This window comes from Mytilus californianus, unplaced genomic scaffold (genome assembly GCF_021869535.1).
Source record: "Mytilus californianus isolate M0D057914Y unplaced genomic scaffold, xbMytCali1.0.p SCAF_5, whole genome shotgun sequence".
In the NCBI taxonomy this organism is placed as follows: Eukaryota; Metazoa; Mollusca; class Bivalvia; order Mytilida; family Mytilidae; genus Mytilus; species Mytilus californianus.
In genome coordinates this window covers 99336588-99358075 of record NW_026262701.1, presented here as the reverse complement: position 1 = coordinate 99358075, position 21488 = coordinate 99336588, and the positions used below count along the sequence as shown (strand labels likewise).

The following is a 21488-nucleotide window of genomic DNA, read 5'->3' as shown; positions in this document are numbered from 1 at the left end:
GGCTGAGCATGGATTCTTAATTTGCATATAAATTGTCTTTTTTAAAAATCAATGATATCTAAATATTTCTCTTTTTTAAGACTGTCATTAAATGAAAAAAAAGTGTCAAGTTTGCCTTTGGCAGTGTTCATTGTTTGATACTTTAGATGATTCCAATATTTAAGAAAACTGTCACACAATTTATGTTTAACAAACTTACATAAAGTACCAAGTTTTTGATTAAAATTCGGTATTTGAATCTCTTTTTGTATAAATTCCATACTGGAATATTATCATGTATTGACTTCAGAAAAATGTAACTGTTTATTACATATATAGGCATCATATAACAATCCATCTTTCAAACCTTCTAGTCTATGACAATATTTGAACATTGATAAGATAACTGTGAAATAAATAGGAAATCTACCAAATTTTGACATCACAGCTATATTACATGTTTTTCTATTAACACCAAGAATATAAAGGTAAATAAAAATTCTATACCTAACTAAGGTCTGCAAAAGGAACACTGCCCTCCAAATTGACACAACCAAACCTTTTAATTGACTCGAAGGCATTTCAGCAACTCCTGTCAAAAGTTGGCTCCTGCATATCTAAATGAGTACAGCCCATACACCAATCTAAGAGTTGTTTTTTATGAATGAGTTACATGGGTTGACAGGAGGTTAATCGTTGTAAACAACGTCATCGAACAATCTGTTCTTACTCGGGTGTAATAACAAAAGCATTATCACATAGGAAATGTATAGGAAAGTACAAGAATTTCGAAAGTCATCTGATAATTGTCCATACCGTGGCAACATCATGCAGCTATATTGTCATTTGTGAAAGAGCAAATACAGTTTTTAATTTTGATAAGGTCCTGTAAATACAATGGACATGGTTTATTAACAATTTTGTATACCTCTAGTCTATTGCTGTCATTGTGACATAGGAAATGTACCGGGAAGTGCAAGAATTCTGACAAGTAGAGTTGACATTGTTGAATATTTTACATACAGGTTACCTCAAATGAAAATTTTATACTTGTTAATTGTAAATACATGTACATTGTATGTGTAATACAATCAATGGCAATCATGCTGTATCATTCATTCATGATGTTATCGATGTCAGTCATAGATGCAAAAGCTTTATCAAACCCCTTAACTGTATGATGTCATGCCATCAATATCAGTCACAGTGGCAAAGGCTTTATCAAACCCTTAATCTGTATAACATCATCTCACATGAAAAACATATACTTGAAGTATATAATAAAGTGTATATGATATGGGTTTTTCAATATCTCACACCATATCAACCCTCAACCAATATATTACCTTGGTGTCTCAGGTTGATACAGATGTGATGTTGAATAAGCCATATCATATTCTCTAGTAATTTGTTAAAAGATTTATTAAAAGAAATTGACCAATTTAGGATATTTGAATTTCTCATTCCTGCTGGAAAACTTTTTTTTATGAAATCTGAGATGACACTGTAAATTGAAAGTATAGTTGTATAAAATGAAAAGTTGAAAAGAAATCATAGTAGTTGTTATAAGAATATGCTATTTTTTTTTAGTTATTTTTTAGAAGAAATATGAATGAAAGACTAAGCAACCAAACATCTGTAGTTCTGTTTGCTGATCCACCAGCTTTGGATGATCTGTGTGTGATTTCTGTTTGTGTTAAAAAAATATTACAGACTGTTCCGTCTACATCAAGGTTTCAGATACAAACAATAAAGTGCAGGTATAATAATTTATAGAATAAGTAATAGAAATTAACTTTAACATTTATTTAATACATGACATTTAGATTAAAAAAAAAACTTCCTACAGGCTGACCATATAAACACATAGGACCCAGGGAAGGCACTTTGAAATCTCCACTTTGGTTGGGTGTCGAGTACAGTAAAATAAAAAGTGAAGTTCTAAATATGCCTCATTTGGTGGTAACCCCACTTTGAAAGTGCCTTCCCTTGGTACCATGACATAAAATTGAGAATGGAAATTGGGAATATGTCAGAGAGACAACAACCCGACCAAAGAGCAGACAACAGCCGAAGGCCACCAATGGGTCTTCAACGCAGCGAGAAAATCCCGCACCCGGAGGTGGTCCTCAGCTGGGCCCTAAATAAAATTGTGTATTAGTGCAGTGAAAATGGACGTCACACTAAACTCCAAAACATATAAATGTACTAAAATTAAAAAAACATACAAGACTAACAAAGGCCAGAGGCTCCTGACTTGGGACAGGCACAAAAATGCTGCGGGGTTAAACATGTTTTGTGAGATCTCAACCCTCCACCCATACCTCTAGCCAATGTAGAATAAAGAAACACATAGCAATACGCACAGTAAAACTCAGTTCAAAAGAAGTCTGAGTCCGATGTCAGAATAGGTAACAAAAGAAACTAAGCAAAATGACAATGATACATAAATGAACAAAGGACTACTCGCAGTTACTGACATGCCAGCTCCAGACCTCAATTAAACTGATTGAAAGATTATGTCTTCATCATATGAAAATCAAGTACAATCCCTCCCGTAAGGGGTTTAGTATCATACCATCATAAAATATATGAGAAGAACATAACCCGTATCATGCTAATAACTGGTTTTAGAATAAATGTGTTTATTTCCAATGTAAAAACCCTATGAGTGAATCAATATTAATACCAAAATATGCAATCCTTAATGACTTGACAACGGTATCGTAACTATATCCTTTCCGAATAAGTCTGTTTAAAGGTTTTGGTTAGCTTTTGAGGTGAATGCTGACATTTCTGTGCTTTGTAAAGAATATTATCATAAAATATTGGATGTGAAATACCCGAACGTATAAGATGTCTGCATGTTGATTTATATTTACGAATGATGTCCTTGTACCGATGATAAAATTTAGTAAATGTTTTGACTAGTTTGTGATATCGAAAACCCTGGTGTAATAATTTTTCAGTAATACAGAGATTTCTTTCGTTGAAATCAAATACGTTGTTACATAAACGAGCGAATCGAACAAGATGAGATATATAAACACCCTTAGATGGTGACAAGGGAACGTCACCATCTCAAAATGGATAATTAACAATAGGAAATGAAAAATCATCTCTTTTATCATAAATTTTGGTATTAAGCTTCCGGTTAAAGATATAGATATCAAGATCCAGGAAAGGGCAGTGTTCATTGTTAGTATTAGCTTTATTTAAAGTCAGTTCGGCAGGATAAATCTCTTTAGTGTACATACTGAAGTCGTCATTATTGAGAGCCAATATATCATCTAAATATCTAAAAGTGTTATTAAATTTTTGAATCAGATGTTGTTTCGATGGGTCTTTGCTGATTTTAGTCATAAATTGTAACTCATAACAATACAGAAACAGGTCCGCAATAAGTGGTGCACAGTTAGTCCCCATGGGAATTCCGATAACCTGACAATATACGGAATCTCCATAGCGAACAAAAATGTTATCTAGTAAAAATTCAAGGGCAGTTATAGTATCAAAGCAGGTCCAATTGACATAGTTCTTTTGTTTGTTGATAATAAAAAATGACCTAAAAGAGTTTGAACATATATATTCGCATTCAGACTTTTAAAATGCCCATTTAATCAGGTGTGTGAATTTTTTCTTAATAAGATTATGAGGCAAAGTGGTATATAGGGTAGAAAAATCAAAATTTTGAACAGATTCGAAATCACCAATATAAGCATGCAATTTATCAAGTACTTCAAACAAATTTTTGACACTCCAAAAGTAATTAATTCCACTATTTTCAAAGGCCTTATTTGAACAATTTATTACCAGGTTTTTTATTGTACCAAGTGTACTAGTAAGTATAATAGATAGTTTAGTAGTGGAACAATGGCTTGAAGACGAAATAAATCTATATTTGTAAGGAGTTTTGTGCAGCTTCGGAAGCCAGTACATAGTTGGAACTTTCATTGTATTTGGTTCTGCTTGTAAAGAGGTAGCTAAAAGCTTATGTTTGTTACAGATGTCATTTTCCGAAAATGGAGTCAGTTGGAATGTTGGTGAATTCGTGATTTCCTTTTGTAGAACTTCAATGTAATAAAAAAAAAAAAAAAAACGTCAAACATGTTTAAATGGAGCAGCCCTAAGATACAAAATTCTCTACCCTCAATATACTGTAAACCAAGTAATTTTTCGTGACTTTTGCAAATAGGAAAATAATGTGAATATAAATCATCACAAATATGTCAAATTTGGATCTTTTCTTATATAAATACACCAACAAAGTTATAAAATCACCAAAATAATATGCTGCAAAATTGTGTAGAAAGGGCTGACATGTAAAAAAGTATTTGCAAATTGAGTTGGTTTACATTGTTAATACAAAATGGTATTGTCCACTAGATATTTAACAGTTTTATCAGTAAACATACAAAAATGGAAATAACATCCACCTGGTTGATTATGATATTTCTCCACTCTAGAAAGTTATTTTATGGCCCCGCTACAAAGTGGTTGGGGCCATATAGTTTTACCCTTGTCCGTCATTCCGCATCAAACAGTTATACAGACCTTTTTTCTAAATACCTTCACATATTGAGCTGATTTTTAGAATGTGAGTCTACTATGATCAAGTGTACATTTGGTTCTGCTCTGCTGATTTTTGACGAAATTACGGCATTTGGACTTTGAAATTTTTGTGAAAATAACAGTTATACATACTTTTTTCTCAACGCCTTCACATGTTGAGCTGATTTTTAGTATGTGAGTCTACTATGATGAGTTACAGATAGAGTTTAGGTTGGTTCCACTCCAGTGATTTTTGCCGAAATTATGGGATTTGGATTTTGAAAATTTCATGAAAATAACAGTTATACAGACTTTTTTTCTAAATACCTTCACATATTAAGCTGATCTTTAGTTTGTGAGTCTACTATGATGAGTTACAGATCCAGTTTACTTTTGGTTCCGCTCCGATGACTTTTGTCGAAATTACACGATTGGGACTTGGCTTCAAACTTTTATTGCGAGCGGGGCCATTCATGTCGTTCTGACACATCTAGTTTAAAATTGTAGAGTATCTGTTTCTTTTGTGATTTAATGGAAATTGTTAGTGCAAAATGATGTTTACATATTCAATTCAATGCTCAAATATTTTCATATTACAGGGAGATTATCTTTACAGAACCAGATGTTATTGCATCACCATCTTTTGAATTAGAGTCCATATTTCATGTTGTTCTGCAGGTTTGTTGAAATTCACATTAAGAAATTTAACATATTGATGATACATTAATTTGCATCACAAAATTCTGCAAAATATCATTATAACAAATAGTGATTTTTAGGTTGAAAATTTGGGTGATAAAGATCAGTGGGATTGAAGTTTCTACATGGAAGAGAATTTTGTTTGCTCTACAATATTTAAGGACCTTTATGCTCAAGCAAAAAATCATGCCTAAAGTTTTTGTTTTGCAGATTGTTTTTAAATATTGTAAGACTTCTGATTTTCTAGAGCTGTTTACAAGTTGTGGACAGTTTTAGCTATTAAAATGTTTTTATACACAAACTGAATTGTTATCTCCCATGTTTAAAAGAAACTTTTATCTGGGAATAAATCAGGTAGTTTATTTCTGTTTCAGCAAGCACTTTTCAAAACTGGAAGACTTCAAACAAGATTTCAAAAACTTGGACTAGAGGTACTTATTTTAAAAAAAAACATCAATACTAAAAAATAATTCTATACAATTTCATCATTCTCTGAATATGATATATGTAAAAATAAGGAGATGTGGTATGATTGCCAATGAGACAACTATTCACCAAAGTTCAAAGGAAATGGATGTAAGCAATTATTGGCAACCATGTGCATGTTCAATCCAGGAAGTTACAGGAACTATTCATTTGCTTTTAGAAATACATTAAATTTGGCTGAGACCACACATGTAGCCATTCTTTGTTGATTAAATATTATGTTGTAGGTAAAAGGTCTATTGTGAAAAAAACTTCTTATACTTCTTTTTCAAATATGTTTAACTTTTCTATTTTGTTGAGAGAGAAATATCCTTTGTGTGGTATTTAATTTTGTCAAAATTGCAAATCTTCTTTTAAGGTATATAGGGGTCTAAATTGAAAATGATTGAATGTTTGAATACTGCCAAATTGTAGTTTATATCATGCTTTTTTCAAAAGTATATTAAAATGTATTGATAACAGAACATTTTTTCAAGCTACAGGTTATAAAAAATTGTCAGATTTTGTAAAGATTGTACATGAAAAAACAGTTTTGGGTGAATAGAAAGAAAACTAATCAATAGAATTTTAAAATAAATTATGAGATAATAGCTCGTAAAATGTGCTTTCGGAAAATAAGAATAAAAAATTGTGTCACCGAACTGGTTTTGTTCCTACATAACAAAACAGGTCAAATTACTGAACTTTTTAATAAATTATATTATCTGAGTTATCTCCCCTTATATGGCTAAGGTGGAGAGAAAAAATTGAATAAAAAAAAAAAACAGTCTGAATCACTGAAAACAGTCGTAATAATAATATATAATTTTATTCATTTAGATGAAAAGTATTTACAATTCAAAATGAGGAAAGAGACAACTGATCTACCTTAACTGGATAATTAGTTTCATACATTTTGCCAACCATGAAAACAAAAAAAAATCTCAAAATGAACACTAAAACAGTTGTACTCAAATATTTAACATACTTAGCTCAGATGTGATGGAAAGATTTGTATTGAAGATAATCACTTTAGCCTTCAAAGTATTTTATAGTGATTTATTACAGATAAGTAAACCATCCTTGGTCACTCCAGCACAGTATCAGTCATGTCTGAGGTATACCTTGCTGGCAAAATTAGCCCCAAACTGGAATAAAGCAGGGCAGTGGCTTATTCAAGGTAAGACTTAATTTTTAAGTGCCATGATTGGTATTAATGCTCATTTCGGTATGGTATAGTCCACTGAAGAATCTTTGAAGTAAATAGAAAGTATTCAACTAATTGGATATAGTTTTGGAAGGTGTGTTGGAAATATTATTAATTTTGAAATTTACATTTCTTTTTCCTGCCATGGTTTCAATATAGCCATCCCATTACTAATTAAAGTATCACCAGTAAATCCAGTTATGATTTAGAAACAAGCAAAGATTTACAATTTTGTAACATGTTTTTAAGAAACATTTGAATAAAGCGAAACAGAATTGCTTATATGTTGGACAAGGTATCTTCAAGACATGAGTTAAAACTGCCATCAGAAAACTTAACACCCATTTTGTGTCTTTCTGTCCATTGATATAGAAACACAATTTGACACCATTTAAAACTAGTAAGTTTTTCTGTCAGATCGCATACTAATACTTTTATATTCTAAAGTTTTTTTCTTCCTTGAATTTAAAATTATGTAAATCTAAATGTAAATGCAGAATAGTTATGTCAGATTTATTTACATTTTTGGGATACGATTGCTGTGAAGCAATCTGTAGACTTTTACGATTGACCCCTTTCCAAGGCTCTCACGTCAACCGCTTTGTGCTTTATATTAAGGAACAACTCAGATTCTTAAGATTGTTCTGTTTAAAAGAGTAAAACAAACAAACAGATTGAATATAAACAACTTTCTGTTAGTTTTTCTTCTAATAATCCGCATGTTTTGATATCTCCCTTTTTTATTTGCGTTTATTTTACAATACGGAAAATCAGTATTAAGCAGTATCTATATGTAGGGTTTTATACATTTAGCATCACGTCAAAGTGGGAACTCCACTGTTTTGTTAAAATGCGAGAGTGGTTCAGAAATAAAATTATTTCTGTCAGATAAGTACTGAAGTAGTGTTATTCCTATTATGTTACCTGTATGAAATATTGATATTGAACTTCCATACAGAAATGGAGAACCACAATTGGCATGTTGTCAAAATATAATTTTAACGGTTTGTTTATGTAATTAAGGGCTATTCCATTAAAAAGAATGTACCAGGGTCAAATGGCAATTATAAAAAATCCCGTTGGTTGTTGATGCGTTGAAGCGTTTATGGCTAGTGGCCCTTGGTGTTTAGAGAAACTAAGTATTGTTGGTTGTTGGTCTTCTTTGACAGTCAGTTTTCGTGACTGTCAGTTTCATTGTGTTATTTTTCGTTATTTATTATTATTTGTTTTTGCAAGGACTTATATAACCGATTGTTTTTGTCTCCTGCTCATATCGTGATATTTTGGAAAACATAACTGTTCCCGCGACTTGCGCAGCGGCAGGCGCAATGTTGTATTCTACCTATGGTACCAGTTCCGATAGTGCAAGAGTTACTTCCCTTTAATAATGACAAGCACATGACGAACGATGTCAAATTCTATTGAAAATAATATTCGGAGGTTCAAATTATCCGAGGTCCGCGACCTTCCACTATTGCAATCGGACTTTTGTTTTGATTACTAGCTAGGCCCGACGGACCTTCGATTTGAAAGAAAATAAAAATTAACTTTGCCGACCTTTTTAATCATCAGTATGGTCATTTTAAAGGCATATTACTATTAAGATCGTATACCCCTCCAGGTATTTTTCTAGTATTCCACAGGGTCCAAAAACCGGACCCATTCCTATTGGCTATGGCAAATACCCTACGTTTTCCCCAATTTTCAATTTGGGACCAAAACTTCCAAAACGATCTCAAAATTTATTTTTATCTTTATTATTCATGACAGCAATGCTGATTTTGTTCAACCGCTAGCTTTATACTGAAAATCGCCAACAATTAATGTGTAATTACGAGTAAAATCGTATCTGACTGACAACAACATTGAAAAACAATGGATGCCATAAACCGGAAATGAAGAAGATTAAAATACCAGATCAGATTCCGGGGGCGGATAAGGGTAATTCCTGGTTTGCCGATCAAATACAATAAAAAAAATAATAATTCCAGGCAGGTGGCAAAATACATCTATGATGATGAAATATAAACACTAGAATTGAAAACCAAAAGATATATGGAAAAGAAAGAAAAAGCATGAAATATTTTATACAGAAACTCAAAATAACTTTTAGTTCACAAATTTTCATGTCAAAATCTAATGAAATGTGACAGTAATTTTCTTTATCATTAATAAATGTTGATATTACATGTAGATGTTTTTATAGAGTATACATATATCTACAATTCCAAGAGGTAATTTCTTCTAAATTTTGAAGGGCCAGTAAAAAATAAGTTAGATATATTCCAGTTGGTTCTTGTATTATCATGAAACGACTTCCTGTTGGTTGGTGTTAAGATACATGGTACATTCCTCTTGGTCATGGGGGTACTTGCCTTCCGACCCTAGTACCTCCTTTTTAATGGAATAGCCCTAAGCGCATGCATAGTTTTCTTGACCTGGAGAGACATTAGAATAAATGGTTGCTCTGGATTCCCCACTCCATTGATTGATTTGCAACTCAAGATCCTTTCTGTGTTTTTATCTGCTATTTAGGGTTTTTGTTGTTGCATTATTAACTCAGAAAATGTAATTAACAGCGTAATGGTAGAAGTAGAAATAGAACACCCCCTCAGCCCAAATGGAGTCTTCCTTATTATAAACGCTATTAAGAAACTCACTGTTGATCAATTGTTTTTAAAAAAGTCAAATTCATTTAACATGTTTTAATATGTAAATAATCATCAGATGTGTTTATTTGCTATTATTCCTGTTTTGTTAAAAATCTTGGTAGATTGAACATGAGGTGAGGGTTTCAACGACCTTGACTACCTGGTAGATCAATAATGAACTCAGCCATTAATAGATTACCTGTGGATAAACTATTCCATTCAAGTCAGGGGTATACTTGTTGATAGAGTATTCCATTCAAGTCAGGGGTTAAAATCTGTTAAAACATTTCCTGGAATAGAAGACTTGTAATAATCAAGACAGTGTCCAGAGCAAAATTTAGAAGAAAAAAATTGCATTTGTTTGTGTATTATTAGTAATTGGAATTGGTTGGTTTTTTTTACTGTTAACTTTTAGTTTTTTTTGGCTATTTTTTTAAAGTGAAAAACAATATTCAGATTGAATCAAATGGGGAATACATGTGCAGTTGAATTATTTTTGAGAAAGAACACTAATATCAATGGCAACATTGTCGATCATATCCCTCAGAGCGATCAAGCTCTTTGATTAAACATTTTTAATTTACTTATCGACCATCCAATAGTTATTTCCCTGACAAATTCAGAATATCTGAATTCAATGTTTTCTGAATAACAACTTTTAGAAACAGACTTTTGTTTATTGGGACATTACTTGTATTTAATATTAAACTTTAAAATACTGTTTCCAAGAGTTTAACAACATTTAAATAGACCATTTTGAGTTCACCTTGCCAACTTTTTACTTGTTTCTTTTAGGGAGAGATTTCCTTACGCAAGCTGGATATGCAAATGCCATCAGTAAGTATCTAGAAATTTTTCTTTTTCAAATTTTGTATAAAAACTGACCACAAATGTAAGGGTTGGACCTTTCCTTATGTGTGTACATAAATGCATCTTGAAGATAGATAGTCACTAAAATAAATACAACAGAGATATTTTTTAATATTCTGAAAGAAGAATTTAATGTATATGTTGATTTCAAAATAAATGGCACAGTACCTATGTAAGGGAAATATCGGACTGCAAATTAATTATTTTATATACATTATATGGAGGGAATAATTAGATGAAATAAAACAAGATTTTCAAATTGTTTTAAAAGAAATGGATACTTATATGAGATTTCTATAGATTATCTGCTTACAGGAAAAAAAGAACCTTTATTTTTTTCTTGATTGTTTTCAAAATAGAACAAAACGGTTTATTTTGCAGTATTTATCTGAATGCAATAAGTTGTTTAATTCAAAAGTTACCTCCCCTCGTCAGATGACTATAATTTGTTAATTAGTCTTTATTTCTAGCATTTCTGAAGTGTACCTTAAAGAAAGATTTTTTAAACAATTTTTATATCCAAGATGAAATTAATAAATTCAATTTTTCTCTAAATGCTTGCAATTTTATATTGAATTTTTCTGGCTGTGCTGAAATGGTTATAAAATTTTTTATGGTTCTACATTGTAGTCAAGAAATCATCATATCTAATAAGTTCAAGAGCTCCCTAATCTTTGATATTACTGCTATGGGATGTTTATTTTTTAGAAATGGATTTGACAGTCACAAATGGAGAACTGTTTTTCACAATAGATGCTTCAACAGTAAGATTTCCTAGTTTAACGGTAAATATAGATAGACATTGAAGAAAAGGTTTTTCATGCTATAAGTTTTACCTCTATCATGTTATTTTTCCTGTGACAAAAGGAATGCAGGTTTTACTTAAATAGGACCATAAGCAATTGATTACTTTTTCTTAATTTAGTTAACTGACATATAACTCATTGCATTTGGTCAAAGGTACTTGGTATAATATTGAATGTCATCAGGACATTATTTGTTGATGATTGTGTTGGCCAATATTTTAATAATTTACATTCTATTGACTTCAAAATTTGTTCAAGGATGTAAGTTTTTCAGTCTTTCAATGTAGCTTTTCTATCATAATTTAAGTAAGTGCCAAGTATTAATGTTCTTACACTCAAACCAACATATGATTATAAAGCAAATTTTCTTGGACTTGTTTTCTTTGATTTGGTTTTTACCTAGTGCTGTTTAAATTTTGTAAGGTATTGAAATAAATACTGCTATGGTTACTTTTATGTTAGATTTTAGGAGTTTCATCTGAGCAACTGGTTTGTTTTTTAATTTAAGTTTTTTTTTTTGCCCTTCTGCCTTCTGTTGGTGTCTCAAACAAATGGTTTCCAGGTGGTAACTTGAGTTTCCCTATCTTTATCGGAATAGAGTTATACAGATGGAAGACATAGTGAATGGGGAAGAAGCCTATTGATTTTGAGGTCAATCAGTGAAAGTTTAAGGTCACTGTTATCAAATATAGAAATATTTTGGAAAAATGGTTTTGAGATAGCTAATTGAGTTATCATTGCTTGATTCTAATGAAAGTAATTTACTTTTCTTTTTTTTCAGATAGAAGATTTAGATGTGCCTGCTCCATGCTACAATAAATTTCTTCACAATAAATCTGCCATCATACACCAGCATTCCATTCCTATGGTATGGTGTCATATTTTACCAAGGTATTCCATTTGAAATCCATGAACATTATTACTCTTGCTTTTTCCCTTGCTTAAATGTTTTTAAAAAAAATATCAACTTTGTTAGCATTTAGAAAACTTTAATTAAAACACGTAGAAGAAAAATTAGAGGAAAGTTTACAAGAAAACAATTTCATTAGATATTGGATTCTTTATTTTGGTAAGATACTAATTTTCATTGATAAAGGTTAACCATGAATTTAAGTGTTTAACAAAATACAAACTTTGTGTTGGCTTGTATGCAGAATTAGTTCAAACCACAAAATCAATTATCATCAGCAATACAAGTTTTCCTTGGTTAAGCCTTAAACCTTGAATTTAACAAAATCAACAAAGCAAGATTACTGGAATTCATGAACTCATATTCGTTCACATAATTATGATAAGATTACACAAAAAAAGGATATGTAGTAAGATTAATGTTTCTTGAACAAATCATATATAGTAAGATAAATGTTTCTTGAACAAATCACATCTGTTTAAGTTTCTTGTATTTAGTATGAAGAAAGGAACTATTGTTAATATCACACATGAGCTACCTGATGATGGACCATTCAGATCCTATAAAGAATTAAAAAGACATTGGAAAAACCATGTATGTAAAAGTTTTACAATAGGTTTCATCGTATTGGGTTCTGACAGTGATCTTGATAAAGATAGTAGTAACACACTTTTATATTCAGAGTTTGGACCAGTAAGTTATAAAAAGTTCTGATCAAATCTTATATCATACCTAACTACCTGGTTAATGGAGATTAACATTAAACAATAAGTGGAACAGTAACTCCAACATGAAAAGTTTAAGATATGAATAAAAAGAAATGTGGGGTAAACATCAATAAGACAGCATCCCAGTGACACCAAAAAAAAACAACAAAAAAAAACATTTAACAACATACAGTCTTCAAACAGTTGTCTATATATATGTTGTGTACAAATTGTAATGTTGTACAAATTATAATTTGTACAGAATTTTTGTACAAGTTATCAGTGTTTTATGAATCGCTTAACACAAATGGATGATACAAGTACACATTCTTTTGTTTCGCATATTTCTGTCATATTTCCATGACTACATGATACAGTCTTATACTGAGCATTGATACAAAAACAGTATGAGAAGACAAAAAGACTTTTTATGGATATGATTTTGGTATAAGGAGAAACATAAAAATAGAATTTAAACCATTCAGGTGTCCTTGTTTCCAGTTTTAGGACAAGGAAAATAGCACTAAATGTAAGGTTGAAGTATATTAATTTGAATTTTAGAAATTAAACTGATAAATTTTAGAAGATCAACTTGTATCACCTGGTGCAAAAAAGTATGTGCCAAAAAACTTATAACTTGTACAAAAACCCTGTACAAATTATAATTTGTACAAACTTACATCTTGTACACAACATATATATACAATATGTGGGCTAAAATTATCCCAAGTTGGGAATAAATTTAACAGAGACAAGAAAAATCTACAATTAACACCAATTTTATGTTACTTTGTAAAATTTATATTTGGTCAAACATAATTAAAGGATTTATGTTTTTAAAGAAGGCTAGCTACTCAAATCTAAACAATCTAAAAAAAAAAAAAACATCATTATTATAATCATTGGCAATGACTTTTTCATTTCTTTCCAATTAACGTAAAAAAATTACATGCAAATAGGGTTTTTTTTGGGGGGGAGGGGGGGAGTAAATATATCGTCTGCTAAAAATTGGTGTGTCAAAGTTGATAAAAAGATAGGACTATTAATTTTATATGGCTTTAATTAATCAAGTATCTAGTATAACTTCTATGATTTTAATTTATCAAGTATCTAGTATAACTTCTATGATTGTAGTATGGTTACAGATTACCAGAAGAGGAGGATGACAATTAATCAAGTATCTAGTATAACTTCTATGATTGTAGTATGGTTACAGATTACCAGAAGAGGAGGATGACAATTTATCAAGTATCTAGTATAACTTCTATGATTGTAGTATGTTACAGATTACCAGAGGAAGAGGATGACAATTAATCAAGTATCTAGTATAACTTCTATGATTGTAGTATGGTTACAGATTACCAGAGGAAGAGGATGACAATTAATCAAGTATCTAGTATAACTTCTATGATTTTAGTATGGTTACAGATTACCAGAGGAAGAGGATGACAATTAATCAAGTATCTAGTATAACTTCTATGATTGTAGTATGGTTACAGATTACCAGAGGAAGAGGATGACAATTAATCAAGTATCTAGTATAACTTCTATGATTTTAGTATGGTTACAGATTACCAGAAGAAGAGGATGACAATTAATCAAGTATCTAGTATAACTTCTATATTTTAGTATGGTTACAGATTACCAGAAGAGGAGGATGACAATTAATCAAGTATCTAGTATAACTTCTATGATTTTAGTATGGTTACAGATTACCAGAATAAGAGGATGACAATTAATCAAGTGTCTAGTATAACTTCTATGATTTTAGTATGGTTACAGATTACCAGAAGAAGAGGATGACATGATTTATTACCAGATACATTTTAGACCCCTTGGAGAAAGACTGTTTACATATCCTTTACTCTTATATCTAAAGAAACATATAGTAAAACCTGTCTAAACCTCACCATTTAGAAAATAATATTTTGTGTGACAGATTGCTTCCCTTGCATGGTAGATACTTCGCCAGCTGTAAGCAATTGAACTATGGAAGTACTTCTTAAGCTCAATCGGTTTATAGAGCACTGACTTGTAACACAGAGATCCTGGGATCAAGTTCGGGAGAAGATTTTCTTGTAAGAATCTTGCTCTTCAGTTAAAATTGTTAGGATAAGACATTTGGACTACACATGTTTAATTAGTAAAGATGTTTCCTTAACTTCCATCTGCTGTTGAGGAGCACATCAGTAATAAATAACCTTGTAGTTAAATGGTTGGATGAAAATGTGCACAGCAACAATGATATTTTAATATATGTCCTTTCTATCAAAGAGTGATAAAATATTAAAAAAAATTAGCTAGGAAATAAGCTAAAATTATCTGTTCTTAATCAAAATTTACTATAATTTTGACAACAGAAAAATTAAATGAAGTTTTATAGGACATAAATTTGTATGCCCCCTCCATAGGGAACAGGGGCATTAAGTGTTACCCTTGACCATCCGTCCGTCAGTCATTCCGTCCATCCTATTTTCGTTTCTGCACTCTAACTTAAAGTTGGCCTCATGCAAATTTTATGAAACTCATACACAATGCTAAGAACCAAAACTCAGACAGAGTTCGAATTTGGGCCTTGAGTCACTTACCGTTCTAGAGTTATGCCCCTTTATAACTTGGAAAATTGCAAGGCTGGAGTGGGGACATTCGTGTCCTTAGACACATTCTTCTTTTATTATACCCAATAATCTCTGCTGTTTTAAAATGTAAATCTGATATGCATTTAGGTCAAATAAATATCGTTGAAAATATGTCTTTAACCGAGGTGATATTAAAGTTGGAGAAAGAGAGGGATGAATTACCAAGGGGATATCAAAATCTCCCCTTTAGAAGAAAAACAGAACAATATTGCCAAAAAGACAACAATTAATCCTCAAACATTAAAGATGAAACCAACCAAAAAGCATGGTTAAGATACATACAAACTCTGTCCAGGATTTTCTGTACAATGCAACCAAGTTATATACATGTGCATCTCTATAACATGCTCTTAATAATGAATGTCTAGCATTCATTATTTGATATTATTTCATATATTTTAATAAATTGATTCTCTGAATAAATCATTTCAATTCTTATATTTTAAATAAACTTAGAAATTAACAGTTTTTGATTTGTGCAAATTTTGTGTATTCATATTGTATTACTAATTTTTTTAGATTCATATTTTTTCCCTTAACAGTTTTCAAATACCCAGAACCATGTTTAAGAGCAAGAGATATACAGAGGGTACCTAGAGTAGACCCTAAACCTATTTTAATTTCATTTTTGCAAGATTTGCAGAAAAAGATGCCTAGAATTTGTGGATTTCCACTAAAACTACACAGTAAAGCTTGTTATCCTACTATAGACCTAACTGAAGTTACAAAGGTAAACGACAGGATTTGACATCATCTTTTCTCAATTCCCTTTACATAATGGTATACATTCTAACACTAGCATGAGACAACTGTTTTTATGCCCACTATAAACACATGTTCCTCATTAAAGAGGGCATTATGTTTTCCAGTGTGTGCATCTGTCTGTCTGTTTGTCTGTCCATCCCTTATCAGGTTAATGTTTTGGTTAAAGGATGGTATGTGGTCACATCAACATGAAACTTAGTGCACTTGTTCATTATGAAGTGAACTATTTTATATATATACCAAAAGAGGAGTTTGACCAAGATTTCATGGTTCATTTAATATGGTAATGTGAGAGTGCAAGCTGGGCAAGCTGTCCTATGGACACATATTCTTGTATTCATATAATTTACCAAATAATTGCATGTGGTTTTTGTTCTATATAGATATATTAGTTATTTGCATCATTCATAAGACGTATATTTTATTGATTTCTTTAATTTCAGGTTGAAAAAAGACCAGTACAAAATTTAAGTACGAAGATTCCACAAAAGAAAATAATTTACAGAAACAATGATGACATTCAGAAGCTTATTTCAAAAGTTCCAGAGTGTCATACGTCAAAACAAGATCATACATTACCAGTATCTTCTGATGGTAACAAACAGGCTAGTTTAAAAGCAACACAACTTCCTAATAATGTATATTTGACTCAAAATAGTTATGCAGCTGCAGATGTACAGAGTCATATATCAAAGTTTCATGAACATTGCCAAGAAAAGAATTATGATACTTCATCATATATACATGAAAGCACTTCCACTGACAAGTTGGGGATACATTTACAAGAACCATCATTGTTTGCAGGCACTGACATTGACAAATCTAGCACTTGTTTAGAAGGAAAACATCATAAAACTGTTCCAGTTTTCAAAACAGTGGTTAGACGTGCAAGTCATTATGAACAATCATCAACACAACCACAATCTCAAAAATTAGTTCCTATATTTAGGCCAAAGACATTCAAACCTTCTACAGTTCCATCATCACAAAATGAAGCTCATAATAGACAACATACTGTTGTAGACCATACAGATAATTATGTCAGTGATGTAAACTGTGACAAGAACAGAAAACATGTTGGTATTCCAAGCTTCCATGCAAAGAAAACTACAAAGGAACATTCTTCAAAAGGAAATGTGAAACAGCCATTGAAAAGGGTAGAAAATTTGAATCTCAATACTAAAGCAGCACCTAAAATGTGTTCCAATTCAGGTAGTAAGAAAAATCAGACTTTGGGTTTATCAGTGTCCAAGAAGCCTTTTGGTACAGCAGTGAATTTATCACCATCAAATATGAGAAATGTGAATGTTCATGATCAGTCTCCTTCTAGAAATACTCTGATAATGCAATCATCTTCTAATGAAAATAGACTGTCATCTTCAGCTAAATCTTACAGTTTTCAGAGACCGATGGGAACAGTACCAGCCACACCTAAATCTCATACACATGTACCTGTAACGCCTAAATCCTACACACCATTACACACTACTCCTAAAGCTAACATGTTGCTTGTTGGAGGATTGTCTTCAACACCTTGTACTCCAGCGATGAAGAGACCTTGTCCAGTAAGCATAAATATACTTGTTTTTCTTATCATTTAAAAAAAAATATTACAAATGCATGAATTATTTTATTATGTGTAGAATGTTAAGTAATATCCAGAAATCATTCAATCTTTGAATCTGAAGAGAAATGTACAATTACAAGGAAAAAAGTAAGAAGATAACTAGGGGGCGGTCAAAAACTGTAAGTTGAGGAATGACCATAACACCATGTCTTGAAGAAAAAAAGACTATGTCAAACAGTAGTCCATGAAACCTTTAACTGAAAACTAAAGATTGAGTCCCACATACGTCTTGGGAACAGAGTAGTTATTGCTTCACTAATAGTACCCTTCTTCTTACTCATGGGAAGTGGTGATAAGTTTGTGATGTGATAAACAAGGAAAGGAGGACAGGATTGTGGCTTCCACAAATGAACCATAACCATAATTATCTATCAGCTGACCTAATGTAACTTGTTCATTAAAATTTCAGTACAATTATTGTAATCAGACTTTGAAATCAACTAATCAAAATACTGTATTTGGTGGTTCAAGCAAACAATTTTTACTCGTTTTGGGTAAAGTTTTATGATCGAAATGCCTAAATTTTCCAAAACAGTCCACAGACATCAATAAAAAAAAAGTGATGACTTTTACAATTAATAGAAGCTAGATTGTAAACCAGTAATAAGACCTCTGAGCAAAGATGCTTGTCTTTAGTATGCTCAGGAAATGACTGCTGATATGATTTATTTCATAATTGATTTTGCTTCTGTGCAGAAACAGTTTGTTTTTGTCTGTTTCTGAGTGAAAACAGAATAATGCAAAATTAAGTTTCAGTTACCATAATTTTTTTGTAAAAAATTCCATTGGATTGATTTGGATTTTTAGGAGATGGCTAGGTGGCTAGAGAAAAACAGTGCTACATTACTATATGATGATACTTTATCGCATAATGTGTTTAATATTTTTTTTATAATTCAAAGTGAAATAAAAAGTCCATATTGTATTTCAAAATTTTCTATCTAGTCAAGCAATGAAAGTACTCCAGCTATGAAGAAACCAAGACCAAAGCAACAAGTTCAAGATATAGATGTAGAAATAATGGCAAGATCTAACCAGGTAAATAATAGAATCCTACCTAGAAACAAAATTGTGTCTAAGATAATATTTATGAAAGTACAGTAGTAGGTCTTGATCTGAGTTTGCATTATGTAATTCAAAGTGAAATAAAAAGTCCATATTGTATTTCAAAATTTTCTATCTAGTCAAGCAATGAAAGTACTCCAGCTATGAAGAAACCAAGACCAAAGCAACAAGTTCAAGATATAGATGTAGAAATAATGGCAAGATCTAACCAGGTAAATAATAGAATCCTACCTAGAAACAAAATTGTGTCTAAGATAATATTTATGAAAGTACAGTAGTAGGTCTTGATCTGAGTTTGCATTATGTATACACCATGCTGTGGTATATCAGTGTTTTCTTTTTTGATGATATACATTCCATGTTTTAGGGGAGGGAGGGTTCTGTTTTCAATCTTTCCACCTGTCTTTGACCTTCATTAAGAATTTAAACAGCGCATGCTGTTATTCAAATTGAAATAAAACTAGATAATATGCTTACCTTACTGCAAGGTAGTCAACTTAACTAGAATAACCAACCTATGTGAGTTATTTCCTTATTTATATAGTTTATTATCATCTATTCTCTTATTATATCCCCACAAACAAAGTAAGGTGGAGTATATAGGAATTACGATGTCTGTCTGTCCATCCCACTTTATGCTGGTGCATAACTTTTGTACTGAAAAACTTGGTTTGCCTTTGCATCATGGGCTGGGGGTGTGTCATATATATATATACCAAAATCAGGTCACTCTGACCTTGACTTAGACCTTTGACCCCTATGATAGTAAAATCCTTGTCAAATTTGTGTCCGGCTCATAACTTTTGTACTTTTAAAACTATGGTTAACCAATCTTGGTATGCAGTTGCATCATAGGCTTGGATGTGTCATATACCAAAGTCAGGTCATTCTGACCTTTGACCCCTATGATAGTAAAACCTTGTCTGATTTATGTCCTGCACATAACTTTTGTACCATAGAACTTAGGTTGACCAAACTTGGTATGCTGAAACTACATGGGATGGGAGAAGTCGTATATCAAAGCCAGGTCACTCTGAACTTGAATTTGACCTTTGACCCCTATGTATGTGTTTGGTGCATAACTTTTGTACTGTAGCACTTAGATTGACAAAATTTTGTATGCAGAAGCCCTATACTAACCTTGACCTTGACCTTTAATTTCTGAATTTACAGTATGAAAACCCAGACTTTGTTCTTGGGTCAGTATGATTCTTTCAGATTGACCTAACAGTAACCATGTATGAATCTAACAAAGAGGCAATAATAATATAAAATTAATGGCTGAAAACCAAAAACCTTAAAATGTCATTGCCTCATTCCTGAATTTCACAGCAGCAACTAAAATGCAAGTAAAGGGAGTGGGGGTATTAGTTCTGCTATGGACAGCTCTAGTTTACACTTGCCACCCTTCCAAGCTGTGTGAATCCTTAATTCTTGTCAACCATTTCATTTTTACCAGTGCTTTATAACATAGAATGTACAGATGATTGTTTTAGAAAATATACATTAAAACTGGAACTATACTTGACACCCACATCACATTTTGAACTAGTGAATGGTTACTTGAAATTATGCTTTTTATGTTTGATTTTTTTTTTGCAATTTGATTCAATAATCATTATAAAAAGTATACATAGAGCAATGAGTTGAATAAACATTTATGTGTTAAAACTAAGATTTTATTCTGTTTTATTTCAGCTAAACAAAGTTAACACAGTTACACTGATAAGCTGGCTGAAAGAGAGAGGAATAACATGCAAGGCCAAAGACAAGAAAGGAGACTTGGTGGAAAAAGCATTGAAATTATTGAATTTAAGTGTGCCTGAACAGTGAGCTTCCACAGGATTCCAATAAATGTCCATTGGTTATCAAGCTGGTGAAAAACTGCATTATTGAAAAACAGTGATATATTGTTAAAAATCTTTTGTGATATTATTACTACTTTATACAACTGTTTATTACTTTATTATAAAAATATAATGTTAAATATTTTAATTATTTGTTCATTTCAATTTTTGAGGAAAAAGGAGGAGGTGGTCAAAGTCATCATATAATGTTGATTTCCCCTTATTTTTTTATGTTGAATGTAAATATTCACCTTTAAACCATAATTGTGATAATTAATTTCCACAAGTTCAGCTCAAATTAAATTTTATCAGAATAATGCTAGGTTGAAATCAATATTAGTTGAAACAGCTGTATGCATGCGCCTTTGTCATATTTCCGTCCTATTTTGGTTAAAAAATAACTCTATAGAATAAAAATGAATTGATCACTTGGAAAAAAAATGTTATGCATAGTTTATGGTGTACATGTCACTTTCTTCTTTGACTTTTGATTGGTAGGTGACTCAGTGACAAAAAAATAGGTTATAGTTTTCAAGATTGCATGTTCAATTGTAGTCCATGTCCCTGTTGTAAAAAGAGAGGCGGAAGATACCAAAGGGAAATGCAAACTCATAAGTTGAAGACCATTTGACAACACCATGGCAAAAAAAGAAAAACAATGAAAAGACACATCAGTCTACAAAACACAACATAAAACTAA

General features: G+C 31.5%; 1 protein-coding gene across 1 annotated transcript; it reads left to right on the top strand.

Moving 5' to 3' along the window:
- Positions 1-1587: 1587 nt before the first annotated feature.
- On the top strand, positions 1588-20876 carry LOC127702830 (uncharacterized protein C18orf63-like). The gene is made up of 14 exons (XM_052207132.1): positions 1588-1739; positions 5130-5208; positions 5604-5660; positions 6763-6874; positions 10348-10389; positions 11131-11207; positions 12010-12119; positions 12636-12732; positions 14617-14699; positions 16034-16214; positions 16693-17814; positions 18822-18914; positions 19061-19153; positions 20640-20876. The coding sequence occupies exons 1-14, from the start codon at positions 1588-1590 to the stop codon at positions 20772-20774; spliced, it is 2433 nt and encodes an 810-aa protein (XP_052063092.1). The 3' UTR covers positions 20775-20876.
- Positions 20877-21488: the final 612 nt, after the last annotated feature.